This window comes from Neltuma alba, unplaced genomic scaffold, assembly GCF_004799145.2.
Source record: "Neltuma alba isolate B1F8T4 unplaced genomic scaffold, ASM479914v2 tig00011420_pilon, whole genome shotgun sequence".
Lineage (NCBI taxonomy): Eukaryota > Viridiplantae > Streptophyta > Magnoliopsida > Fabales > Fabaceae > Neltuma > Neltuma alba.
In genome coordinates this window covers 264,756-289,432 of record NW_021636104.1, presented here as the reverse complement: position 1 = coordinate 289,432, position 24,677 = coordinate 264,756, and the positions used below count along the sequence as shown (strand labels likewise).

Here is a 24,677-nt window from a genome sequence, read left to right as displayed (position 1 = left end):
ATTTCAATTAGTTTACAAGGACGTCCAACTAAATTATTGACTCTTGTTTTCATCTCACTTTTCCCTTCTGCATCATCCAAATGGCCTAATCATGTGCTTCTGACCTTTTCATCCACTTTGGCATTTACTAACAAACACCATAATCATTCACTTATATATATATATATATATATATATATATGAGCTTATTAGAATTTATCTCACAATCTTCCCAATAGATAATAAGTTCTTTGATTTGAAATTATGATATGAACTTATGTTTTTAAATATAAGAGTTGGTTTGAGATTCAAATTGATCCTAAATATAAGATCCCAATTTACTTTATTTTCTATATTTATTCATTTTTTTCCAAATAGTCCCCATAATGATTATATATACTAAATGTTTTTATTCTAATACATATAATTAACAAAAAAACAGTTATTTATTATGAATAATTACTTTAACTATTTTTTTTAATATTTATAAATTAGTTATCTAACTTTTATATTAAAAAAAAACTAGTAGTAAAATTATAATGCTTTTTAATCGTTCACATTATATGCCTTACGTTTGCACTCCCAATATGATCCAAGTTAGTTTTTTTTTTGGGGCCAAAACTAAATTATTTATTTCGTTATTTTAATAAAAACAGATGGTATTTGGCGGTTTCCTCCGTTAAATTCTGAGTTTCTGACAGTGACAGGAGTCAGGATTGCCATTGATGAGGCACAAAGAATGAACATTGAGTCACTTGCAGATGATGAATTTGACTGACATATCAATACAAAATAAATTTATATATAAAAAATAATGTAAAAACTCTATTAATGGCGAATTATTTATGGGTTATTAACAGAGCCGATCATTTGGAATAAGATAAAACTTACATTACTTGTAATAAAAAACAATCATAGATGTATCCAAAAAAAAAACAATGATAGATTGCCACTGCAAGTCTTACTGAATTCTGCAGCGTTGTTCCTCTGCTCGCAGATAATTCAGTCCACGTCTAATCCTCTAAGCACAAAGAAACAAGAACTATGTTTTCAAATTTTACACCCCAATTTATCCCCCAAAAAAAAAAATGAGGTGGATTGAGAAATATTTTCAATTTAATATATTATCTGAGACTGAAAGATGAGTTACTACCTCTCCAGTATTTCTTGAGCCCATAAGATCCAATCTTTCTAAAGGCCTCAGCTTTGACAAGGAAGCAAGCTGCAGAATGAGAGCACACATTAAAAAACTATGGAGTTTCCAAAAATGGCGAACAACATTAATGTAATCTCAGGAAGAATAAGCGCAGACCCAAAAACTGAAGCGCTCTGGATCTCTTAGACTGGGCATCATCAGTTCAACAGACTGGATTCTCTCAAGTCTTCTATGATCTGCTTGAGATTTTCTAGTTATATATTGCAATATTGTGTTTCCGTTGTCGCTAAATTACAGTTCCAACATGTTACCTTGTTTTACTCTTGCTGCTTCTTTGGCTCTTCTTATCCATGATCGAGCTGTTTCAGCTGCATCATACGTCAATTCCTGTAACTGCACCAAAACAGAAACAAAGTCACTAAGATCGAAACCTGTCACAACACTGCATCCTATTCAGCACGCTCTGACTTAACTATAGCATAACTTGACATAAAAGAATTCAATAATTCTAAGTTCTGGGAACTTGGCTTAGTTAAAGCTGAACGAAGGACGCTTGGTAGCATGGGATACCAAGTCATAGAATGAGGTGCTTAATAGAATATTTAAGTGGGTTGGTTCTCCCATCTCATCGTTTAGCTTTTGGGTCCCACCCCACTCAAATACCCATCCTCATCATACATAATATTTTTGTACACTATAAAGATGGGGCATAATTAGCAGTGAACTTACATACTGTCTCTCTCTACTGCCTTCTGGAGGCATGATATCCTGTATCCATTCAACCTCTGCTACACGATACCTGCATAAATCATTTGGAAAGAATAAAGCCATATGCCTTAAGAATAAGCAAGCCAGATCAACAAGAGAATGTGTTAGCAGACATCTGGAGAACACTTACCCATCCTGATTCCGAGATCGGATTATGCGAAATCTCCTGCGACTTTCAATCTGCATGGTTGAAATTTTTTCCACATGGAATTAAATTATAAAAACCTCACATGGAAATTCCTTAGAGGCATCTGAGGTTTCCTAGGATTAATGACACCAAATTAGGAGACCCAAATAATTAAGTCAGTCAGATGAAAACAGAGACGCATATTACTGCCAAACTTCTCCTCAAAATGAATAAAGAGTCAAAGCTAAGTCAACACAAATACATAGAGAAATCACAATTATATATTCACCTCTATATAGAAACGTCCATCCGGAAGTGGTTCACACCTACACAATCAAATCAAAAAATCCTTCATTTGAAACATGTAAACATACACGAGGAGGCACTTTGTGAGAGGGTCTGTATTAAGAATACTTTTCTGTGGAAAAAGATGACTAACACTTACTCTGTGATTTCCACTTCACAAGCATACTCAGCTAAAGAACCTGTTGTAGAATCAATTACAGCCTACATGATTGATAGACAAAGCACACGAAAGGGATTTGGTCAGCCCAATATTCCTTAAGCAGGAAAAGGGAAAGAAAAGGACCAGTAACAATAATCTACCATCCCCATCCTATGATTCCCTTCCATTACTCTTCTGACCTGTTTTTGAAAGAAAGGAATTACTCTGATCAGAAAAATGATGCCAGTTGAAATATTACAGCATAAAGATAACTTGTCAAACACATTATTATTAGTAATTATTTCCCTGAGCATATATGTATATGCCTCATCATCATAGTTATATGTATTGCCTCCTGAATGATATTCATAACACGCCACTACTCATCAGTAGTTGGAAAGTGACCCTACTACATCTCTTAGAGAGGTTGCAATAAGAGAAATAAAAAGGTTGCAATTTTCAGTTATATTGAAACTACGGAATTTTTCACCTTTAGAAACTACTGACCAACTTACCATAAGCCTATATCGAGGTTCAAATATATTGAGTGGGAACTTTTGACACGGCATGACAACATCCATGACAAATAGAGGAATCAAATCCACACCAAAGTTGGTCAAACTGTCATGCTCTTGCTTCCTTTTGGCATATTCTTCGGGAAAGTTCTTTTGTATGATGCTCTTCAATGTCACACTGGAAGAAATCCACAGGAAAATAGCTATTTTTTTTATTTTTTTAAGAGAAAAGAACATTGCATCACTTCCATTAACTGGTCACAGCTAACTCAGAGAGAAGTCAGAGAGGAGTGCTCGTGAGACTGTAACATATGAATACTGCATGATATGCTAGTGTAATCCCTTTTGAGGGCTTAACATAATGGGTTCCAAAATACTTGCAATTCTTCTACAATTTTGAGCCCCAATTTGAGTGCAGAAAAGTCGCTCAAGAAATAAAGCAAATCGTTACAGTCATGCATTTGGCATATACGCCTATAAAAGTACAACACAGTATATTTCAAGGTTTCAATCATTGAACTCAATCCTACTACCAGCTATGACGAATAAAATGTAGACACTAATTCTAAGCCTTCTTGTGGTTCAGTATGTTAAGTTGTGAATGCAAACTGTAAAATCTCATAGAGCAGTAACCACCTGATAGAACACCTTCTAGGACTGATAAAAAGAACTGTCCTGCACAATGGGCATCTGTTGCCTGACAAATAGGACCAGGATCAATAAAGTATAGAATATGTGGGTTCCTAAGGAAAGTAAAATTGCAAGCACTAACCATGATCCATTGACTGAAATAGACATGAGTGGCAAAAAGAATGTCCGCAAGGGGTTGTAACAGGTTCGTATAACAACTTCAGGCAAACAGTGCAATCAAAGTCATCAGTGCGCTCTGGTTGTCCATGACTAGTCATCCCAGGCTGTCCATGTCTATTCATATCCATCAAACTAGAAGATGCTACTTCCAAACTTTTAAGTGAAGATCGCAAGGAGTCGCTGAAATGAAAAATCATTTATAGATGAATTATGAGGCATAGTGCAGTAAAAGACTATTGCAAAAGTCCTACATTCTGCGTCTTCACCAATTTCCAAAAGGGAAATAAGTGACTAGAAACAGTACCTAAATGGATCAACTTGAAGGCCTGAAAGGATAGCATCTCTGGCTTTTTCATATTTCTCTAACTGTCAATATAAAACATGGTCATGTGCAAGTAAAATCAATGTTCACAGTCATGGCAAATAATAGGAAACAGAAGCAAGAGCATAGTCCCCCTATGTCGACATAAAATACAAGAAGTAATACGGCGGCAGAATACTATTACCAAACACATGGTGAAATAATCTTTTAGTACCATAAAAGTTACAATACTACACAAAGAAAGGTCCCAAGACATCTGGCTTAACGCAATCTTCTAAGGTTAAGCAAATTCTGTATAAAGTAACTGTAAAATGCCCCAAAAAATAACAAAATCACCTACTATCTTAATATTATTATTCACTATAATAACCTGCAATGACTGCAGCATTTTCTCCGTTGCCGCCTATTCATATTATTCGTAAATCACCAAAGCAGCATTTGTGTCTAATTCTACAATTCCAATCCATCCAAGAGCAACTTAAATAGCTAAAGACCCTCAGTAGGGTAAATACCACGTCAACTAGAGACACAGTTTACGAAACTGCTTTGCAAAAGCCCATTAGCTTCAAATGGAAAAAGCAAGTAATCACTTGCACATCTGACATACTTCTCAATAGAGAACACATACACAAATAAAATAAAGGTCCCAGGAGTACAATTGACACTAACCATATAGGAAATCTTACCAGAAAAAGCGCATTAGCCTTTAAGAGGTACGATCTTACTGAATTACTTAGAAGGTCCACAAGCTGCTCAGCATCCTTCAAACCAAGCTGAAATTATAATCAAATTTCAATTTATTAAATATCAACTGATTCAGACAGAAGGCGAATTTTTAACCGTGACATGATGATACAGAGAACATACTTCAGCATGTATTGTGGGATCAAGCCCACTCAATGGTTTATATTCTGAAGCTGATGGAGATCTGTCTTTTAAGAATTTGCTAATCCTGGTTAAAATATATTCTGATTGTCATGACATCACCAAAGTTCACAAATTTAAAGCAATACTATTCAGATATACAAGTAAGTTTTAATAAGTAGTTTCAAACAATTATTGTTGAACCATGCTTAACCTAAGATAAGCTGCACATCGGTTGCCAAGGATAACAGGATCTCCAGGTTTGATGCTATTTGCTCTTGAGTAAAAGTTGATTGCCTGTATTATTAATCTCAAATGTCATCACAAGAATGATATGCTATCGTGCATTAAAATATTATCCATAACATTGATTACAGATGCCTAATGTTCCACTAGTAGACTGGTGGAGCATGAGAGCTGCATTCTCTTCCAAGTGTGATAAAGTGAAACATTATGGTAAGAAAGCAAGACAGAAATGCCCAAAAGATAAGACCAGAAAAATGTCACACAATTATAGACCATCACATAATAATTAAATTAATGAAAGTCGATCCCCATATATTGATAGGCGGCATTTGGAACAACCATGCACAATGGAACAAAAGTAACGCTGACAACCTGAAATTAAAATTTTATATCACCTCTTCCAACCGATTCTCCCGAAATGACATGTTTCCATTATGCACAAGTTCAAAGATATGGTGGTATGTGTCCCACGCCAAACCTTCTTGTTCATGTGCCTGCAATCCAAGCAAAATGCAGCCATTACATTAATACGTTAAGCTCTCAATAGAAATGCAGATTTGTTGAGACCATAAATTCAAAAAAAATCCATTTTGAATATTGACGGGGAAGCAGACATACTTGCAGGGTGTTTTGAAAGATAATCAAGATTAAAAATGAACCACTCAAGACTCAATCTTTCCTGAAAGAACAGCTGCACTAAAGCTTATGTAAAATAAAGAAGAATTTCTTTTTTTTGCTTGCTCGGTGAACAGGGAATATTCTCAATTTCTCTATTTTCATAAGGAAAATAAACAGAGACAGAGCAATAAACATTCTTGAGTCAGAAAAACAAGTCACTAAATAAGCATATGCAAATATAGTCTTTTAATTTTGAAGCAGCATGTCTATAGAACTATCAGCCCTTGTGCAGGAAAACAGCTCAGAAATATATGATCATGGTTCTCATCGTCTTTTCTTGTCCTCCGACTTCTCACCAGCGAGAAAGCAGTCGAAGGGAAAAATGAAAGAAAGCCAACAAGAGAAATTGTCTTTTCGTATATTCTTCATAGCAACCAGACGCAGTACACAAAAGAAGGCAATCAAAAGAGACAGAAAGAAACATCTGAGCACAGCCATCAATCATAACTGATACTAGACTTAATGGTATTCAATCGGTAGCTTTGATTTTCCAGTAATCTGAAAAATTCAGCAGCCCAAACAGACATTTGATCAGTTGAAGTACAACTCTTCAAAGGCGAAGAAAAGGGAGAAATCCACATTTTCAAATTCATTTCTTGCAACCATAATTCGCTTCTTCCAGTTACTGCTAAAATATCACAATTCAACACCCCGAGAGCCAAAAAAAAGGCAGCGGATAAGAGAGGATAATATAATTACTACATAATACAACTTAATTCCCAATAGTATGAATGCCCGTCCATTTATTCTGTCAGTTGCATTTTCCGGGCAACCAAACAAGTGAAAAGAAAAGGAACTAACCCAAACGTAGTTGTCGACGTCATCAAGACCGTCCATGGTAAGCACGACTGAAGAAGAAGGAGATTCTCCCGCCATGGAAAGCAGAAAGGAGTAGACTTTATAGTCGATGTTTTTCAGTAGCAAGAATGAGAAATAGAAGCGTTTGGCATAGAGGAGGAAACAGGAGTATCGTGGTCGCTTCTGCGTCCTTCGTTTCATACACGGACTAAATTTATATTACGTATTCCTTCACTCACACTCTCGCTTTCTCTCTCCGCCCAATCACTTTTGACCCTTTTCCTATGATTGATAATTACAGGCCACAAAGGGTTTACCTTAAGAAGCAAACGAATAATATTAATGTCAACTGTCAATGCGCTTTGATATTGTTAATTTATTGACATAAACAAGCATTGCGACCATATTAACAATAAAAATAACCTTGTTACGTATGGATTAAACAAAATGAGTAAAGGTGCTGGTAAAAAAAAAAAAAAAGAGTAAAGGGAAAGAAGTCAAGAAGAAGGGAGAGATATTATACTAAGTTATGGGAAGAAAAAGATGGGGTGATGAGAAAATATTGGAATAGGAAGTGGTTGAGCAGGATCCAGCGAAAAGGAGGTAAATTAAATTAAAATAGTGAAACGCCGTCTTAGATTCTGTTTGACTTTTGAAAGGCAACCGTCGGGCAAGATGATAGTCAGACTCCGACAAACACCATCCGACAAGTTTGCTATATCTCCTGAGTCCACTCAGGGATCGTGGAGGCCTTACGCCTTATGACCGTATTAATTCTTGAGGTCTGATATATATAGAGATACATAGACATATATACAACAAGTACCATGTTGTCTCTACTTTTGGGTAGGAACGCATGGTGTTTATAGATGAAGGACCAGTGCATTAGGGCGGATATATTTTCATAGGTACAAGTGTTGTCGTCCTACCCTCTGGCTCCCTCCCAGTCTGCCACTGGGCAATCCAATGGGGATGAAACTTGATGCTTTCATTGCCAACTTTCAAAAATTGATAAATCCAATTATGAACAAGAGATTATATTGAAGATAAAAAGTAATACAACATATATAAGAAGAAATATTATGCTGGAATCAAATTTTGTTCCTATTGGTTATTATTCTCAATTTCAACAGATTTGAGGATGGAATAAAATTTAAACAATTTAAATTATTAAAAAAACTTAATTCTATTCGACTAGAACACTTCCCAACGATTAGATCAAGAGTCAACGGAAAATAAAAAAATATTATTTATTAATTTATATGATTTATTTCTTATATAAAAATATAATAATGATTCTCTTATAGTTAAAATTGCAACAACAAAAAAAAGTTCCAAAAGGCTCTAATAATAATTTTGGTTGATTTATAGGGACATAGTTATTAAATCCTTGTGTCTCTGTCTGCTTGTAACTATTTGGGTGCTTTGGTTGCTTTGCCAATTTCATACAAATTATTGTACAGTTTTTAAACTCATTTCTCACACCAACAAACCAGACAAGCCAATGCTTTTTGCCATAATTGAATTAAGGGTCCGTTGTAAAATATTTGCTTGTTTTAAATATTAAACGAGGGTATTATTTTCCTTATGCATTTATTCATAGTAAATGTTCAAAGTGTAATAATAACGTATTCTCAACATATTGGCAAGTGGCAAATATGAATTTTATGTGATCTCAGGCCCTAAAAGATCTGATTTGTGTTTACAAGTTAAAAAAGTTGCTAGAAAAATTGAACCAGAGCGACTCAGAATTCACACACACGCAGAGATATATTTTAAAAAAATGACGGAGCATGTCTAACTAGTATTTATAGTTTGATATAGCTTTGAAGTAATTAAGTAAAACCTGTGAATAAATGATGGAGGCTTGACAAGTGAGCAAATGAAAATTATTAATATTAATGTAAAGTGCATCTCTCATGGGAACTAATGAAAGCGAACAAGTGCTCATTATTTAGCGTCGTAGGTGACCCGATTGTGTTGATCGTCTTGTTCCCATTTGGCAGCCGAATTTATGATCCCATTAGTGGCGAAGGAATCTGTCGGACTCGGATTAAGCCGTTTGGATCTCCATTCTTTATCTTATCTGTCGCGTGGAATCAAATCGATTTTCTTTCTTTCTAGCAAAAAGTGTGGTGTGGAATCAAATCTCATCCCTCGATTTTGTGTCCATCTTGTCATAACTCATGTACTCTTTGTATTTTCCAGAGTTTGAACTCGCGACTGGGCGTTCAAGAAATATTTTAAGGAAGGCATTTGGAGTCATTAAGCTACATATTCCTGATCGACTTTATGCACACTTTGATTCCTTCTGATACAAACCACTTTTCTCTCTTAATAACAAGTTGTCCAAATCACAGCAGCACCTACCATGTTTGAATAAAATCATGACTTTAACATGTTTAAGGGTAATTAAAAAAAACAATTGCCTCTCTCAAATAATCCTCTACTCCTAGAAACTTAAATCCCTTGTGCATGTCTTTTCCAGATCGTGCTGGAATTCACTGATTGATTAAGGCCTAGAAGCGCCGCCATGAAATCTTTCTTTTGTTTTCTTGGACTTTGTAGTTTGTACATGCTTATTTTAACCACTAGATTGGCGATTAAATCAGGTAATTCATGAATAGTCAAATTTATCAGAGGTTAGTAATTTTGCGAAGTGATTTGAGAATGCCGAAAGTGATGAATGACATCGATGAAGAATAGGTTGACTACCCTCTAAGATGATCTCCTGTGTGTTTGACAATTTTGCCAACTGTCTAAAACTGAACAAATAATCCACATCAAATCGTCCCTTGATTCGTTTGGGAATCTACGAAGATTCTCTTACCATTTTACACTGCGGGGTCCATTGACCAATGCCAAGCATGGAACACTAATGGTGACGGCCCATTAGTCGCCTGCTTCATGGTCGCATTGAGCCCATTTCTCTTTCTCAAGGCCCCCCCCCATAAAAAAAACGGCAATATAACAGTACCAAGAAAATTTCACCAAAAGATAGAAATAGTATGCTGATTGAAAGGGGTTGGAAAATACAACTCAACAAGAAAATCGAGAAGGAATTAGAAGAGCATACTTCACGGTGAAAGCTTCTTCAACAGTCCCTTAACGCTTCTTGTCACTTTTCAGTAATGAGGCATATATGCAGAAATTCAGAAATGCTTTAGTTTCTTTTCTTGTTGAATAATACGAAAGCTATTCCACATAAGGAAAAAATATGCAGACTCCGAAATCCATGGAATTCCTTATCATGTAAAGAACCAAGCTACCCAGTACCATATTGCTGTAATTGTCACAAATCATAATAGCATGCTTTTAAACAAGACTCCGGTGCAATTAATAGATGTTGCTGCGCATATAAGGATTGACTTAAATGACAAGGTCGAGTTGTGTTGACTGAAAGCTTTCCAAGTGGATTCTCATCTGTAAAATATAGTTGATAATCATCCATCAATAGCAATATGCTTTACTTTAATCCTTAAAGGCTTAAAGCAACCTGTGTGTCTCTTGCAACCTTTTTTTTTTTTTTGGTCAGCCCAGTGAAAGTACATCCCTGTCAAGGTCCAAGTGGTAGGGCCGACTTCAAAAGTGAATACTAACGCCTGCATACTGACAGCTTGAAAACAAAAACATTCTCTTTGCTCTCTTGGAAACATCAGTTTTTGGTGTGCCACACTCAAATATGACACCAATGATAAAGGGAAAGCAGTACTGAACTCATACAATGTCAGAACAAAAATTCAAGCGGAAGCATCATAATTTCATGAATTCATGCCCCAGAAGGGAATACAATGGAATCTCAGTATACATGATATCAGTAAATATAATTTGCTTACTGATTAATCACTCAGACATGGCAGGAATGAATTCTATCCTGGCCTTTCTCAAAGAAGCAAGACAATAACACAAATAAACTTACATGTGAACTTTCACCAAATCACTTCAAATTATTGCCTATAATATCCCCTTGAACGTGTCTTCCTTCCCTCTAGCTTCTGGATTCACTAACTTGAGAATGTCTTCGTATATCAAACTGGTCCACAAACTCCAAAGGAGTAGCTGTTTCATTTCTGACTCTCTTGATTTTAGGACTCAATAGACCACGATGCCTAAATCCATAGAGCCTAAGCACCTGGTTATCTGCAAAATTGAAAGCTCTCTCCATGCTACTGAGGCACCTCTCAACTGGATAATCTCCATAGCTTCCACAAGGCTTGCAACCCACAAAATGTGTCACAAACGGCCACCTCTCATCACCTAAACCTGGGTGATACTTCTCAACCATCTCTTCATATCGATCGACCAAACCAGCCCAGTAACCGTGCAAATAGTAAGAATTCTCGAGAAACACCTTATCCATCCATTGATCCTTCTTTGAAAGCAACAAATATATCAAGGCTGATTGATCATCTGCCTCAAATGCAGGTCTTCCCTTTAGATTTGCAGTCAATATTTTCCCTGCCTCTTCACGAATGGGACCCTTCGGACCCATGGGGGCCCAATCATCAAGCAAATCCAAAGACCACTGGCAATTACGAAACAGAAAGCTACCTGTATTCACAGCAATCCAAGACTTTTGCTCGAATAACAGATCAGGGTAACCATGAAGAACCAAGTTATACTTGTCATACTTGGACAATGGAAGCTCAAAAACCATATCGGTAAAGAAAGCATCGCTATCCATCCACCAAATCCACTCCACCTCCGGATGCGACAACATCAACCGCCGTATCATAGGCAATTTTGCCCAATACCCAGCAAGTTCCTTATCCAAATGAGCCATATTATACACGATTTCAATCCCGTGTAATCTACAGTAGTCAATCTTGTTCTTTATCGACTTCAATAAATAATGATCCCCAATCGGGTTATCACAAGGCTTTGGTGGCGAACCAGATAGGAGTAGGATTCGAGCTTTACCTTTGATATAATTAGGGTACTCGGGGTTCTGATCCAACCAAGCCTTCCGCTCCTTGTCCCAATTCGATATCTTCGGCCCAAGAGTGAATGTGATATTGGGATTCAGCTCGGTCTCGGCAGGTTCGTCCGGATCAGAGGGATCACTGTCGGATCTGATCTCAGCGAGGATCCGATTGGTCTCCTCGATGAGATTCTGGTTAACAGCATCTGCGTCCGAGCCACCAAAATTAATCCCAACGGTGCCGCGAAGGACCAGGATGGTAATGAAGCCACACATGATGGTGATCTTGATGTTGTTAAAGGTCTTGTGGATCTGCCGGCCACGCGGTAAGCCGGAAAGCCCACGGCCTCTTCCATTAGGGACGGTGGAAGTGGGCAATCCACCTCCACTGCCCCTCTTCTGCGCCGATGGATTCTCGTGCCCCATCTCTCTCTCACGCACACACAATTCCCCTGTGTGAGCGTTAACTAACAAGAACTGTCAAACAAGGCAAATATACAACTCGCAGCAGCCAAAAGCAACCTTCGCCTCAAATTTCAAGAATTATGTGAAGGGGCAGCAACAAAATGTATAATTTTTCGGGAACGAATTAGAAATGTCCTCTGTGAATATAATCTTTGGGAAGGTCAGATTAAGGTGAGGAAAGAAAATGAAGAGGAGGGAATCCTGGAAGAAGAAGAGGGAGGCAGTGACTTTGATAACGGAGGGAGAAGGAGAAGCAGATGCAGGGAGGGAGGGTTTAGAGTGTCGGGAAGCGAAGGGTCGAGGAAGATGAGATCGACATGTGTCTGCCGCCGACTGCAACAGTGTTTTGAGGATTTAGAATTATTCATTTGTCCGATCTTTCATGATGTCACGTCCGGGGCCTCCGATCTGAATCTGATCACCCTCATTTGTGTTCTTCTGCCATTCCGCTTCAATCTTGCAGATTTTAAAATACGAAGTATTTAATTAATTTAGATATATTAAAAATTAATTAATTAATTATAATAAATATAATATGACCTCCTTAAAATTATATAAATAAATTGGATAAATTAGTTTTAAAAAAATAGATATGAGAAATAAAATGCTTTTGAGTTTTATATTTAGAATTAAATATAACCTCATAATTTTAACTAGCTTCTGTATTAACAATTTAATATATGGGAAAGTGTAGCGTGCAAAGAAAATCAAGAAAATTTAACAAAAATTTAACATGAATACACACATTAGTAATTAGTTGTCTTGTCGGTATGAACATTTTCAATTAAAACACGACAAGCGTATCCTAATGTTAAAATATACTACAGACCTTTTATACTAATGTAATGTCAATGATATAACAACTTGAAATATAAGTCAATCTTCTTGGTTTAAGAAGAGACAGGAAAATCAATTAGTATTTTGGTAGGTACGACTTTAATTAAAGTTAGACATGTAAGAATGAGTTTTTTTTTTTTAATTGCTGGGCTTAATCCAAAAAAATGATCCATCGTTTTGAAGAGTTAATATAAAATAAGTAAAATAGAATGATAAGCAAATGTATGAGTTGAAACAACTGGGAACAAAAGGTTAAAGGTGGGGACAGCTAAAGAAGAGGTTGATTGTGAAGTATATAGAATATTAGTGTGAAGTTAATGGACAGCTTGCAGTGAGCGATCTGCTAAACTGTCGGGCACTTCGCTGATTGCGCTGCAACTACCATACACGTTGGGCTTCGTCTTCAAGTTTCCCACTTGACCTGTTAAACGCGTTCCTCCTTCCTTCTGTTCCTTGTCCTCTCCCATTGTCTGTGATCTTTTTTGAGGTATCCAGTTAATACAAACATAAAATGATATAACAAAATTTAGGTCAAGTCTATTAAACTATCCCCTCAATTTTTGGTTGAAAAAAATAAGATAAAACATATGGGCGTGGCAGGATTTAATTGGAATGATCGACGTGATAATTTTAGTTACTTTTGTCTCAACAATATTACCTCTAGATTTGATTTTGATTGTTGGAAGAAGTAATAAATTGTGATGTTAATACGTTATAAATATTATTAGGGTTAAAATATATCTAGTATCTTAAAATATTCTGTGGTGCATTTGGCACTCTGAATTATTTTTTTTAGCACCCCGGAATATTTTGTGTTGCATTCAACATTTTAAAATTTTTTTTAAGTATGTCTAATACTATAAAATATTTTTTTGTGCATAACAACCAAGGCAGAGAAATATTTTAGAATGTAGAATGCATCTGAAAAATATTTTAAAATGGTGAATACGTTGAAAAAATATTTCAAAATATTAGATACCTTATTACTCCCTCCGTTCCTTATTATAAGAGACATTTGATGCTTATAGCATGTTCCTATATATAAGAGACACTTACAAGTTGTCTCTACTTTTTTGTGTTGATTTACTATTTTACCCATATTTATTATCTCCAACTCACACTCTCTCTCCCTCCAACTTCTCTTTCTTTTAATAATTTAATTGTTCTCTCTCATGCTCTCTCTCCTTATTAATGAGGGCGTTTTTGGAAAAAAATTATACTTTTTACACATTAATTGTTTTTAACTAATTTTAACTGTTTTTTTGATCAACGTACTTCGGTTATTTGTCTCTTATAATAAGGAACGGAGGGAGTATTATTATTATACGGGACGTACGCATGTGACGTACACGTGGTGTGCCGCTTGTTTAAGGATCAAGATTGAAGAATGAGGCAGTCATAAAGAGAGAGGCCAGGCGACTATTATTGAGGTGGGCCCACTTCATCAAAACCCAACTAATGCCTCTACTAGGCCCATTATGGGATGGAATCTGATGAGAATTAGCATCCATCTATTATTAAAAAAAAAATCCATCTGCCTTGCACGTGCCTCTTCATAAGCAGCAAGCCCCTCTATAACCGCCAATAACCACCATCTCTTCACAATAATTGTGGGTTGGCCCAATGCTCCAACCAGGAGTGCCGTTCCTCAGTGATCGATTACCACGATGAAACGGAGGACATGATTGCTTCTTTAATAAATATGTATTGTCTCAGATTAAAATTATGCAGTATTATTGTTCAAGTGGCTCTTTATAAATGCATAAATAATATCTAATTATAATATTCATGCATAATATATTTTTTTGACCCAATTCATGCATAATATATTTAAAACATTGGACTTATAAAATTTATTAAAAAAAACTAAAATATACATTTAGTTCTCTAATTTTATAGAGAGTTTTAATTTGATCCTTTAGCTTTAAAAAATATACTTTTTAGTCTTTTAACCCTAAAATTATCAATAAAAAATGATGACATTAAATATTAAATGTTGATAAAATATTATCAAATATTAACATATTAAGCTTAATTTTTAAAACAGCAATAATTGTTACAAAAAAAAAGCATCATTTAAGCCCAATGCTTTTAGGATTAAAAAACTAAATGTATACTTTTTAGAGTTAAGTGATCAGGTTGAAACCTTACACAAAATTAAAGGACTAAATGTATACTTTAGTCAAAAATAAAAACATCTTTTCCATAACTAGTCCACTTATGTCTCACAATACTCAACCTTAGGATATTAGATACCACCCATATGCTTAATATAATTAACTAGTTAATTAATTTAAATTATCTTGGGATTAAAAAATTATTTCAATTAACTTTAGGTTTTTAATATGCCCTGAATAAATAAGTATTTATTTTTTAAAATATTCTTTTAATCAAGTGTATTAGCTATAATACAAGGACTATTTAGAAAAATAAATAAATATAGAAGACAAAATGGATTGAGATTTTATATTTAAACTAACTTGAAAGTCATGTTATTGGAGGTAGTATCAGATAAGTATTTTGAAAAAACGAGAATAACACACACTTTATAAATAATATATATATATATATATTATATATCGATTATTGATAATTGAGGGCAACGGCATAAACGTCCTACCAGAAAATGGCGGGGTGGCGTGCATGGGTAAATTATGGCAAAGTCGGGTGTACCCAATCCCAACCTCCTCCTCATTTTTTATTACATCCGTTGCATTTTGGACCAGAGATCGGTCGGCTTCCCCTCCTCCTCTCCAATCAGTCTCCGGCCACTCCTCATCCGCATTAAACTTCTTCAATTCCAATTCTCCGATCAACATCCGGTACATTCTTTTACCTCTCTATCGCGTGAATAACTCCATATGCTTATCCATGAATATTACAAAGAATTTGTTATCATAAATAGTACTCAATATTTTCTTAGATTCATTTCACATCTGAAAAGGCTTAGGCTTAGGCTTAGGCTTAACAGTTGTACATACGGTTTCCTATCAGTCTTTCTTTTACTTCTGTTAAGATGAGCCTCCGAAGTAATTGGGATTGTTCCAATTTGATTGTTTAGTATAGGCGATTGAGAAATAACGAACGATGAGTCAGGTATTCGAAGGGTACGAGCGTCAATACTGTGAACTATCGGCTAATCTTTCCCGGAAATGCACGGCAGCGTCTGCCCTTAATGGAGGTAGTTAGATGGTTTATATACAGTCTGCCTCTCATTCTTTGTTTATTTGGAATGTGTGGTTCTTCTGTTTTGAACTTTGTTGACTTTAATTGTTTGACGTGGATTTTACAATTGAGAAACGATGAGCAAAAAGAATGAAACGGTGCTAATCGTCAGATTCAATGCAAGGTTGGCCGAATGGTTATATATTACCACCGAACACTCTGCTAGAGAAAGTGAGAGAGCATTACATTTTCAGGAAGAGTTGTATTTTCTTGTGGAAAAAGTAATTCCCTTTCTAGGGTCGTTTTAGGAAAGGAAATAGCATTAGAAATCAATTATTCGATATTCCCTTCTAATGACTTGCCACTTTGTGCAGCAGAGCAGAAGAAGCAGAAACTTTCTGACATCAAAGATGAACTTGATGAAGCTGACACATTGGTATATAGGACTTCTTCTTCTGCCTCTAGTTTTATTATTTGACTGCATTTTAATCCCTGTTTGAATATCTTCAGATTCGGAAAATGGACCTTGAGGCCAGGAGCTTACAGCCAAATATAAAGGCAACCCTTCTTGCCAAGTTAAGGGAATATAAAACTGATCTGAACACTTTGAAAAATGAAGTTAAGAGAATCTCATCGACTAATACCAACCTTGCGGCACGAGATGAGTTGCTGGAGTCAGGAGATGCTGATGCATTAATGGTATCTTTTTTCTCCATTGCCTCAATAATATAAGGTGCAGTTGCCATTCTGTTTTAACTGTGAGCCTAGATTAATATGGTATGTAAGAAGGTAGATGTTTCGGAAATCTGAAACTAGAATTAGCTGATCATTTTTATTGCTGCAAGTGCCCATTTGCAGTAAAAAAATGAATTGTCTACAGGCCAAGATAGGCCAGTGTATGGACCTCGTAGCCAGTAATGCGAGGTACTTACTCGATACATTCAAAAACAGTCAAATAAGAGGAAGTCGGGGAATTTAATGCTTTAATAGGTATTTTCTATTTGAACTTTGGGCGAATAGATGGAGGGAATATTTTAGTTCATGTGTCAATGCATTATGCATCCTTATGGACCACTTTGGGATGATATAGGTATCAAATGATCAAAAAGGAAGACTGTTGATGTCAACTGAGAGGTTAAACCAGTCCGCTGACAGAATAAAAGCCAGTAGAAAAACAATGCTGGAGACCGAGGAGCTTGGAGTCTCTATCCTCCAAGACCTGCATCAACAACGCCAATCCCTACTCCATGCCCATCAAACGGTGAGTCTGACCAATGAGTTTTTCACCCTGTAATCTATTAGTTTTCTCATACAATGATTTGGTATTGATGGTAAGGAATCCCACCCAACTGGAATATCCGGAGTATATTGGCGATTTCATTAGGTTGTCCATGATAGATTTCTTCTTTTTTCTTTTCCTTTTTTTTTTTTTTTTAATCTCTGCAGCTCCATGGGGTGGATGATAACATCAGCAAAAGCAAGAAGATTTTGTCATCAATGTCAAAAAGAATGAGCAGGAATAAATGGATTGTTGGCTCCTTTATCATAGCTGTGGTCCTAGCAATTCTATTGATCTTATATTTTAAGCTGACTCGCTAGCCTGCTCTCCTTGTTTTCCGGCAACACTACGCGTCACACTTAGTCATCTCTCATCTCAGTCTCCTGCGTTTCGGAAATACTACCTTAAGTTCGTCGTTGGCAATAGCTGTCTTTTATTTTCCTTCTATAACGTGTACCAATTTTCAAGCTATGAAATAATTCTCGTGTCCAGTTTCTTCGCTCACTTTTTGCCCCAGATTTCTATAATTTTTGTCGTTAAAAATAACAAAGGAATCATCAGAACTTTGGGTTTGATAATATAACCTTTAAGCATAAACTGACAAGTTTATCCATCATTACTCGACAGTCTGTATGGCGGCAGATATTGAGGATCAAGTTTATATATCTATATATCTATATCTATATTAGCTAGCGAACTTTATATATATTCTTTATAAATCAAGAACAATATGGCTGATCTGAAAATTCAAACAAAACATAAGTTCACATTCTTTTATAGTACTAATTCTAATATGAAAAGCCAATTGATTAATTTGAATAGATTAAGAAAATTAGTTAAATTAGTTATTTGTAATAAATAAGTATTGACTTCCCTATCATATCCTTTTTAATCATATGTATTGACTAAAATTATTATTTGATGGAACTTTTGACATGTACAACTACTACAAAGATTACCCTGAAAAATAAATAAATAAATATGAAAGACAAAATAGATTGAGGCTTTATATTTAGAACTACATTAAATGTCAAACTAGTTTTTTTATTAAGGATCGGAGATAATACAATTTTATGATTCATTTCCCTAGCAATAGAATTCAACTCAGGGAATGAATGTTCTCCGCATTATATCATTTGAAGTATAATCTGCAACAATAATACATTATCCATGGAAAAAAAAAATTACACAAAGGAATAAGATGCATGGAATTTTTTTCCTCCCTCTTTCAAGTTTCAATCGGCATATTTTCTCCCATTTCCCTCTAAATCTACATATTACACTAATTAAATACGGAACTAAATCCTTGAAATGTTCATAATTGATCCTTTGCAATACGTAAAACCTCAGTAAATCCACTCAATTTTGTATTCCACGATCTCAAAGTTATTATAGTTTCATGTGAAAAAAATAAATCCAAGAAGCAGTGATTGCGTATATTCTCTATCATCCAGGATTTATTTATGAAGTAAATCCTTACACCTTTCAGGATATTTCACGCCAATGGTAAAATTAGTTAAAATAACTAGTAAACATAAAGATACAACTTCCAAGCTAAGTAAACAACGAAATCCTGATCTTCGACTTTTCCCTAAAATCTATAGCAATGAGTCCACTCAGCAGACACTGAACCCTGAGTTCCATCTTTCGAAGTTTACCTGGCAAGGAGACATGGATGGGAAAGACTTCGGACAACTGTCCCCCCCCCCCCCCCCCTCCTGACGGTAAATTCTTGGGCAACAAAACTAATTTCTCCGAAAATTCTTTATGTATTATACATTTCTCCATAAACATAAGTAAGCACAAGCTGCATCTAACAGTTTCAATTAAACACAAATATGATATTTTCAACCATATTCCGCACAACGAAGAGCACAAGTAGGATGCCTTTTGGGTCAGTACCAGGCAAGAATTTGTCTAGGCTCCAAATAAAGAGGGCGCAGATTGGATTAGCGTCATTGACACAGATGCCCATGCTCAGCATGCTGAGGCAAGTCTTCTTCAAGCACGGAAAAAAGGCAGGTCCTTCACTGACTCTACGTTGGATTTCAAATATTATGTCCTCCTGCAAAGCAGAACATGGATATTCTTAAGCATCCTCAGGAGAGGAATCTGGCGCTGCATGATCCTCTTCATCTTCATCATCATCCTCATCGTAGTCGGTGGAAACAGGTTGGCCATTAAGATCTACATTTACGCCATTCAACTTTCTAACAAATTGTCCTCTTACCCGTGGCCGTCGTTCAGCAAGTCGTTTCCTATTGACGTATCTGATTTTCTTATCAAAGCAGCGCTCTTTCCTTTTCTGCCTAAACTTCATCAATGCCGCTTCTCTTCTATCAACTTTACTTATTTTGACTTCAGATGAGCTCGGACTACCAAATGATGGCCATGAATGAACAGAAGACATCTGTCCAGGCGGTAAGCATATACCCATTGGGTAATATGGGAAGGATGTCATGCCCGTTGTATGAGGAGGGCATTGTGAAAGATGATTGTATTGTGGAATGACAGCTGTACCAGCATGGGCTTGCAGGTCCTGGAGATTCTTCTGGTACAATTGTGCTGAAGATGGCATCATAATGGGATTAACAACCCCTGAAATATAATATGGATAATGATGTTGGCCAGGCATGCCGGATACTTCAAGTTCAGAATTATGAGTTCCATTTCTTGGATGGATCATACCCTGAGTCAAAGCTTCTTCCATGAAGTGTTTTTGCTGCGAAGTCTCCATTGATGCAGGAGGAGTAGAAGACCTTTCAATGGAGAAAGAATCTGGGATGCTATTACTGCTGGGCAAGTCATCCTGTGAATGGCTTTCACATGTCTCTCCATTTTCATGTATTTGAAGATCATTAGCCCCTTGTTGAGTGCATGCTTGATGTGTATCTTCCATCCTCAAATGTGTAGCAGCCCCACGATCGACATAGACTGGTGGGGAGTTGCTCTTCATTGCGGCTGCTTTAACGTAAGTGAAGAAGGCTGATGACTCCCCAATCTTAAGTTCACTCTTCTTGGGACCAGCCGAAAAATGTCCTACAAAAATATGGCAAAATCAGCAAGAAAAAAAATACAAATAAAGAGGGGTACTCATATCAGTATTCATTCGAACAAAACACCTTACTTTCACAACCAGGAAAAAAAAAAAAAAGAATAAAAGAGACTTTGAAGCTTAGGAAAGCGGAGCTCTTGTATTTAGAACAATTTTGTAAGTTAATATGAGTGATTATGTCCCCATGGTGAGAAAACCCATAATTATTTTGGCAAAATTTTAACGAAGACTACACACACCAGTTCGGCGATCACTAATCCCAGGAACTTCAGGGCGATATTTTGATGCTCGAGCATTTGGAGGCTCCTCAACAACTAAAGCAGCAGAGGCAACAGCAACAGTCGACTGAAAAGGGAAATCAAATAAGTTAATTATCATATAACATGCCATTATCACGTTCTGGTTTCTGATTCGTACAGCAGTGATTTGTCACTTTACAAACACCATTGAGTTGATACCTAAAATAATGGTAGCTTAGACGTAAAAGTATTACTTGGTAGCGTCCAAATGAATAATAAGTTACTTCTGACATGGTAAAGGATTTGCTTCGAAAATGAGCTACAGGTTATTAGCAATTGCTTAACATATTACTGAACTTTCACCTTTTAGGGTTCATAATGCAATCTCCATTGGCTAGAATGTCCTTTACAAACATGAGTATTATTTTATCTGGGGGATCTAATTATTAAATTGATTATTGCCATTGACAAAATCAGTAACTTCTCATGGTTTATATTTTTTTCTAAAGAATTCTTGCAAGAGAGATATTAAGGTGGAAGATCTCTCTTTGTCCAAAAAGGAGGGAAAACGGTAGAAGATCCCTTACTTTGGGCTAAATCGTCAGCTTTGCATGCGGAAGAAAACATGGAAACCAGTCAGCCTCAAAGTTTCTGTCATGAAGAGTATAACAACGTGCAAAGTAACCAAAGTACATAGAAAAGAAAGATTTGATTTCTTCATATGATCAATTCAATTTCAAAGTAACCAAGGGGCACGATCTCATTGATTCATGATGCACGTTATCTTACCACTTAGTTTCATTCTTCTTTTTCAGTTATAAAGGAGGCATAGGCCTTGGAAATAGGGAATGGGGAAGGGGACCACAAGTAAGAATCAAAAGGCTGAAGTCCGCACAGACTACTACGTAAGTTTTTCTGTAACAATCACCTCATGTTCCTGTTGGATAGGCATTCCAGTCTCAGGATTAGTGCTCCTTTTGGACTTGTCATCTGTATCATCTGAGAACAAGGTGGTGCTGTTTGTATTAGCGTCACTAGGATCTGATACAACCAGGTCGAAGTCATAGCTCAAGATGTTCTTCTCTACAAGTCCAAGCTGTCAGCATAGATTTAAAAACACATTTCAGTCTCGATTTTAGAAAATCTAGGCTGCATTGAGAAATACAGAGAAAAGCTTGTATGTAAAAGGAGAAACGCACATGCAAATTCAAACAGCAGAATCACGCTAGAGTAAGAGAGGAGAGGCCACCCTAACATTCTATACTCCAAGAATAGTCGTGTATGGATATCAAGTCTCCTGTTAAAGCAAGGTAAAATATTCTGATATGCCAACATTATTTAGAACTGATCTTTGCTCAAGGGCAATAGGCATAAGGTTCAAAGTTTCATGCACAAATTAAACCTTTCCTTTCCTTTTCCCCCCTCCTTTTTTCTTCTCCCTTTTAACTTGCGTAAAGTTGTAGTGAATTCAAGTGTGAAAATGCCAAGTCCAACATCACTAGTACTTGTCGACATATACTTTTCTAACACTTTACTTCCAGCAAAAACTCTGTTTGTAAACAGGACTTGTAAGCTGGTAATTAGCTTTCTTTTTTTCTTTTTTTAATACAAATTAGCATTTGACTTTAAGTGACTGGCAAAATCTTGAGCACCACCTACAGCCCCACACAAAATATGCCATATAGCTTGAGCTACCAAAACAAAATTGGTTCTATTAACCAACAGAGCCAACCAAAAACTTGCCAAAATACCAGTAAATCACTAAATACATGTTGTATTCACTTGAATAACGTTAAATCGTCTTACATTCTCAACTATATATGAAACAGTATACACTTAAAACACAGGCTCTGATTCAAGAGAGGTTTCAATCTTGGGCTTTCTAGGTTTAATTTTAATATTGTGGTGACTTTCATGGCACTGGAAAGTATGAAATTTAAGTATAACATGCTAGAAGTCAAGGGGAAAAAAAAAAGGTCGGTCTTGAGCAGCCATTTCATAGTTTCCAACAGTTGATTAATTATGGAGAGGAAAACAAAAACATTAGGATGCGAAAAAAATTAAACAGGGTACATCCATAGATATGGAGCTGTGCAATACAAACCATGCGCCTCCTTCTCCACATGTGTGTCCACAAATTTAATAGTTCATTAGTCCGTAAAGGCTTTACTAGATAGTCAGCTGCTCCGAGTTTTAAGCACTTAACAACAATGGATACCTCGTCTTGTGCCGACATCACTTATCAAAACAAAAGAAATTCAGAAATATTAATAAGGAACAAAATAAATTCTTCCTTTAATACAGTCTTACTGGTATTTTTAACAATCAAACTTACTTATAACAGGGATTCGGCGCAGCTCATTGTCTCGTGCGATGTACTTCAACAACTTCAAACCCTTCTTCATGGGGAGGTCAACTTCAGCAAGTATGATATCAATATCTTGCCCTTCTGCGTTCAATGCATCAATTACCTGTCTTGCTGACCTCACTGAAGTAACTGTAAATCATAAAAAGTTACAGTTCACAGATAATTCAAGAACAAGTCATGAATTGCGTAACCTTTAAATCAGAGAATCCAAACTATAACTCGCTGCGGTGTTCAGAATGCATTCTATTATAAGATGGCCACACTTGAAGGCATTTTGACAGATAAAAGTTTAAAGAGAGGCAGAAGTGAGGGAACACTCAAGGGCCCCTTCAGATGTTATGTATACACTTAGACTCTGATTTCAAGGAAATTGTGAGGAAAATTTCCACTATTCATGTTTTAAAAAGTTGCCACAGCAACTGCCCTTGTACCTGAATTTAGTCTTTTTGGCCAAGACAAAGAGCCAATCAACACTTCACCCGATTCGCAGAGTTTTAAGCGGATTTATCTCTTCAGATTTGTTGGGAGTTTCTTAAATGCCACAACTATATCAAATAATTCATAACATGATAAAAACTTTTTCAAACAAATCGACCCTTCAAAACTACCAGTTCAAATCATGTATTAGGTCATCTCCACAAAAATTCAACATAAACCCCAAAAAGGAAAAATTGAAAACCACACATATATATAGAAAATATCATCTTACCCTGATAAGAGCACTTCAAGAGAAGCGTAAACACCTCTTCCGAACTCTTGGCATCGTTGTCACATAACAAAATCCTGACTTTGCTTCTATCGATGAATCCATCGCCACACTTACTATTACTTCCAGCAACAACAACAGATTCTTTGTTCAAATTAAGTTCCTCAGTCTCCATAACACAAACTACAAGGAATCACCGAAATATCTCAAAGCAAGCCTCTAAATCCATCAACCAGGAAAATTCAAAGAACAAAAGCCCCCCGTGAAACGGAGCCTCCTGAACACCAAACGCAGTCACACGTGAATTTCATCATCGTCAAGCCTACAACCTTGATAAGCCAATACTAGAAAATATTATTCCCCCAGCCCCAATCAGGACTAGCACAAAAAATTGAATGAGCTCTGTTCAGCAAAATCATCGAATCAAAACTCATCCGCGGAAAGCTCCCCTATTCGCAAATATACCTAGCCTCAGCTATTATGTTCAACCGTTACCCATTAATGTTCGGGCACGAGCTGTAGAAATTCACTATATGACACCGAAGTACGAATGGGCAAGATCAAAACAGAGACTGGTCCCAGATGAATCAACCATCTGGATTTGGATAACAAGGAAGAGCGCGAGTCAGCAGACCCCAAAAAATCCGATCTTTTTCCACCCCACCGGTCGGCGACAAATGCAGAACTGGGAATGAGTGAAACTATGAAAGAGAACCAATTCAAGCTTTGAGCTTTTGGTCTTTGGATTGTAAAAAAAAAAAAAAAGTGCAATTAACAAAGACCAAGTGGGATGCTGGTGAAGACTAATGTGCGCCGGTGAAAGAGGAAGGGGCAAAGCAGCGGATGGGACATAGGCGGGGGAGGCGCAATGAACGCGGGGCGTAGGATAGCCAAAAAGATGACGTGGAAAGGCCAGAGGAGAGAGAAAAAAGTG

At 36.4% G+C, this 24,677-nt stretch overlaps 4 protein-coding genes across 11 annotated transcripts; 1 reads left to right on the top strand and 3 right to left on the bottom strand.

The window, feature by feature from the left end:
- Nucleotides 1-848: 848 nt before the first annotated feature.
- LOC114713251 (LON peptidase N-terminal domain and RING finger protein 1) lies at nt 849-6,879 on the bottom strand. Of its 2 annotated transcripts, none has more exons than XM_028897861.1 (18): nt 6,712-6,879; nt 5,628-5,726; nt 5,201-5,283; nt 4,990-5,074; nt 4,809-4,895; nt 4,105-4,166; nt 3,763-3,980; nt 3,627-3,687; nt 2,991-3,168; nt 2,637-2,675; nt 2,476-2,537; nt 2,320-2,356; nt 2,034-2,083; nt 1,865-1,934; nt 1,447-1,528; nt 1,292-1,371; nt 1,133-1,201; nt 849-1,000 (listed from the first exon to the last, which is right to left on the bottom strand). In XM_028897861.1, the coding sequence occupies exons 1-18, from the start codon at nt 6,784-6,786 to the stop codon at nt 941-943; spliced, it is 1,497 nt and encodes a 498-aa protein (XP_028753694.1). In that variant the 5' UTR covers nt 6,787-6,879; the 3' UTR covers nt 849-940. The 2 variants fall into 2 exon arrangements, with proteins under 2 accessions (XP_028753694.1, XP_028753695.1); XM_028897862.1 differs by having other exon boundaries at nt 4,990-5,090; nt 6,712-6,855.
- Nucleotides 6,880-10,438: 3,559 nt separating this feature from the next.
- LOC114713252 (probable xyloglucan 6-xylosyltransferase 5) lies at nt 10,439-12,500 on the bottom strand. The gene has a single exon (XM_028897863.1). It carries the CDS (start codon nt 12,053-12,055, stop codon nt 10,697-10,699), a length of 1,359 nt encoding a protein of 452 aa, XP_028753696.1. The 5' UTR covers nt 12,056-12,500; the 3' UTR covers nt 10,439-10,696.
- A 3,135-nt stretch (nt 12,501-15,635) lies between these two features.
- LOC114713246 (vesicle transport v-SNARE 13-like) lies at nt 15,636-17,879 on the top strand. Of its 6 annotated transcripts, none has more exons than XM_028897847.1 (6): nt 15,636-15,753; nt 15,998-16,112; nt 16,471-16,532; nt 16,607-16,795; nt 17,187-17,357; nt 17,543-17,879. In XM_028897847.1, the coding sequence occupies exons 2-6, from the start codon at nt 16,019-16,021 to the stop codon at nt 17,693-17,695; spliced, it is 669 nt and encodes a 222-aa protein (XP_028753680.1). In that variant the 5' UTR covers nt 15,636-15,753; nt 15,998-16,018; the 3' UTR covers nt 17,696-17,879. The 6 variants fall into 6 exon arrangements, with proteins under 6 accessions (XP_028753680.1, XP_028753679.1, XP_028753681.1 ...); XM_028897846.1 differs by having other exon boundaries at nt 15,993-16,112; XM_028897848.1 differs by having other exon boundaries at nt 15,637-15,753; nt 15,993-16,112; nt 16,474-16,532.
- A 1,000-nt stretch (nt 17,880-18,879) lies between these two features.
- LOC114713198 (two-component response regulator-like APRR1) lies at nt 18,880-24,462 on the bottom strand. Of its 2 annotated transcripts, XM_028897784.1 has the most exons (7): nt 23,747-24,462; nt 23,005-23,166; nt 22,774-22,907; nt 21,598-21,765; nt 20,670-20,775; nt 20,064-20,414; nt 18,880-19,973 (listed from the first exon to the last, which is right to left on the bottom strand). In XM_028897784.1, the coding sequence occupies exons 1-7, from the start codon at nt 23,916-23,918 to the stop codon at nt 19,465-19,467; spliced, it is 1,602 nt and encodes a 533-aa protein (XP_028753617.1). In that variant the 5' UTR covers nt 23,919-24,462; the 3' UTR covers nt 18,880-19,464. The 2 variants fall into 2 exon arrangements, with proteins under 2 accessions (XP_028753617.1, XP_028753616.1); XM_028897783.1 differs by having other exon boundaries at nt 18,880-20,414.
- Between the last annotated feature and the right edge of the window lie 215 nt (nt 24,463-24,677).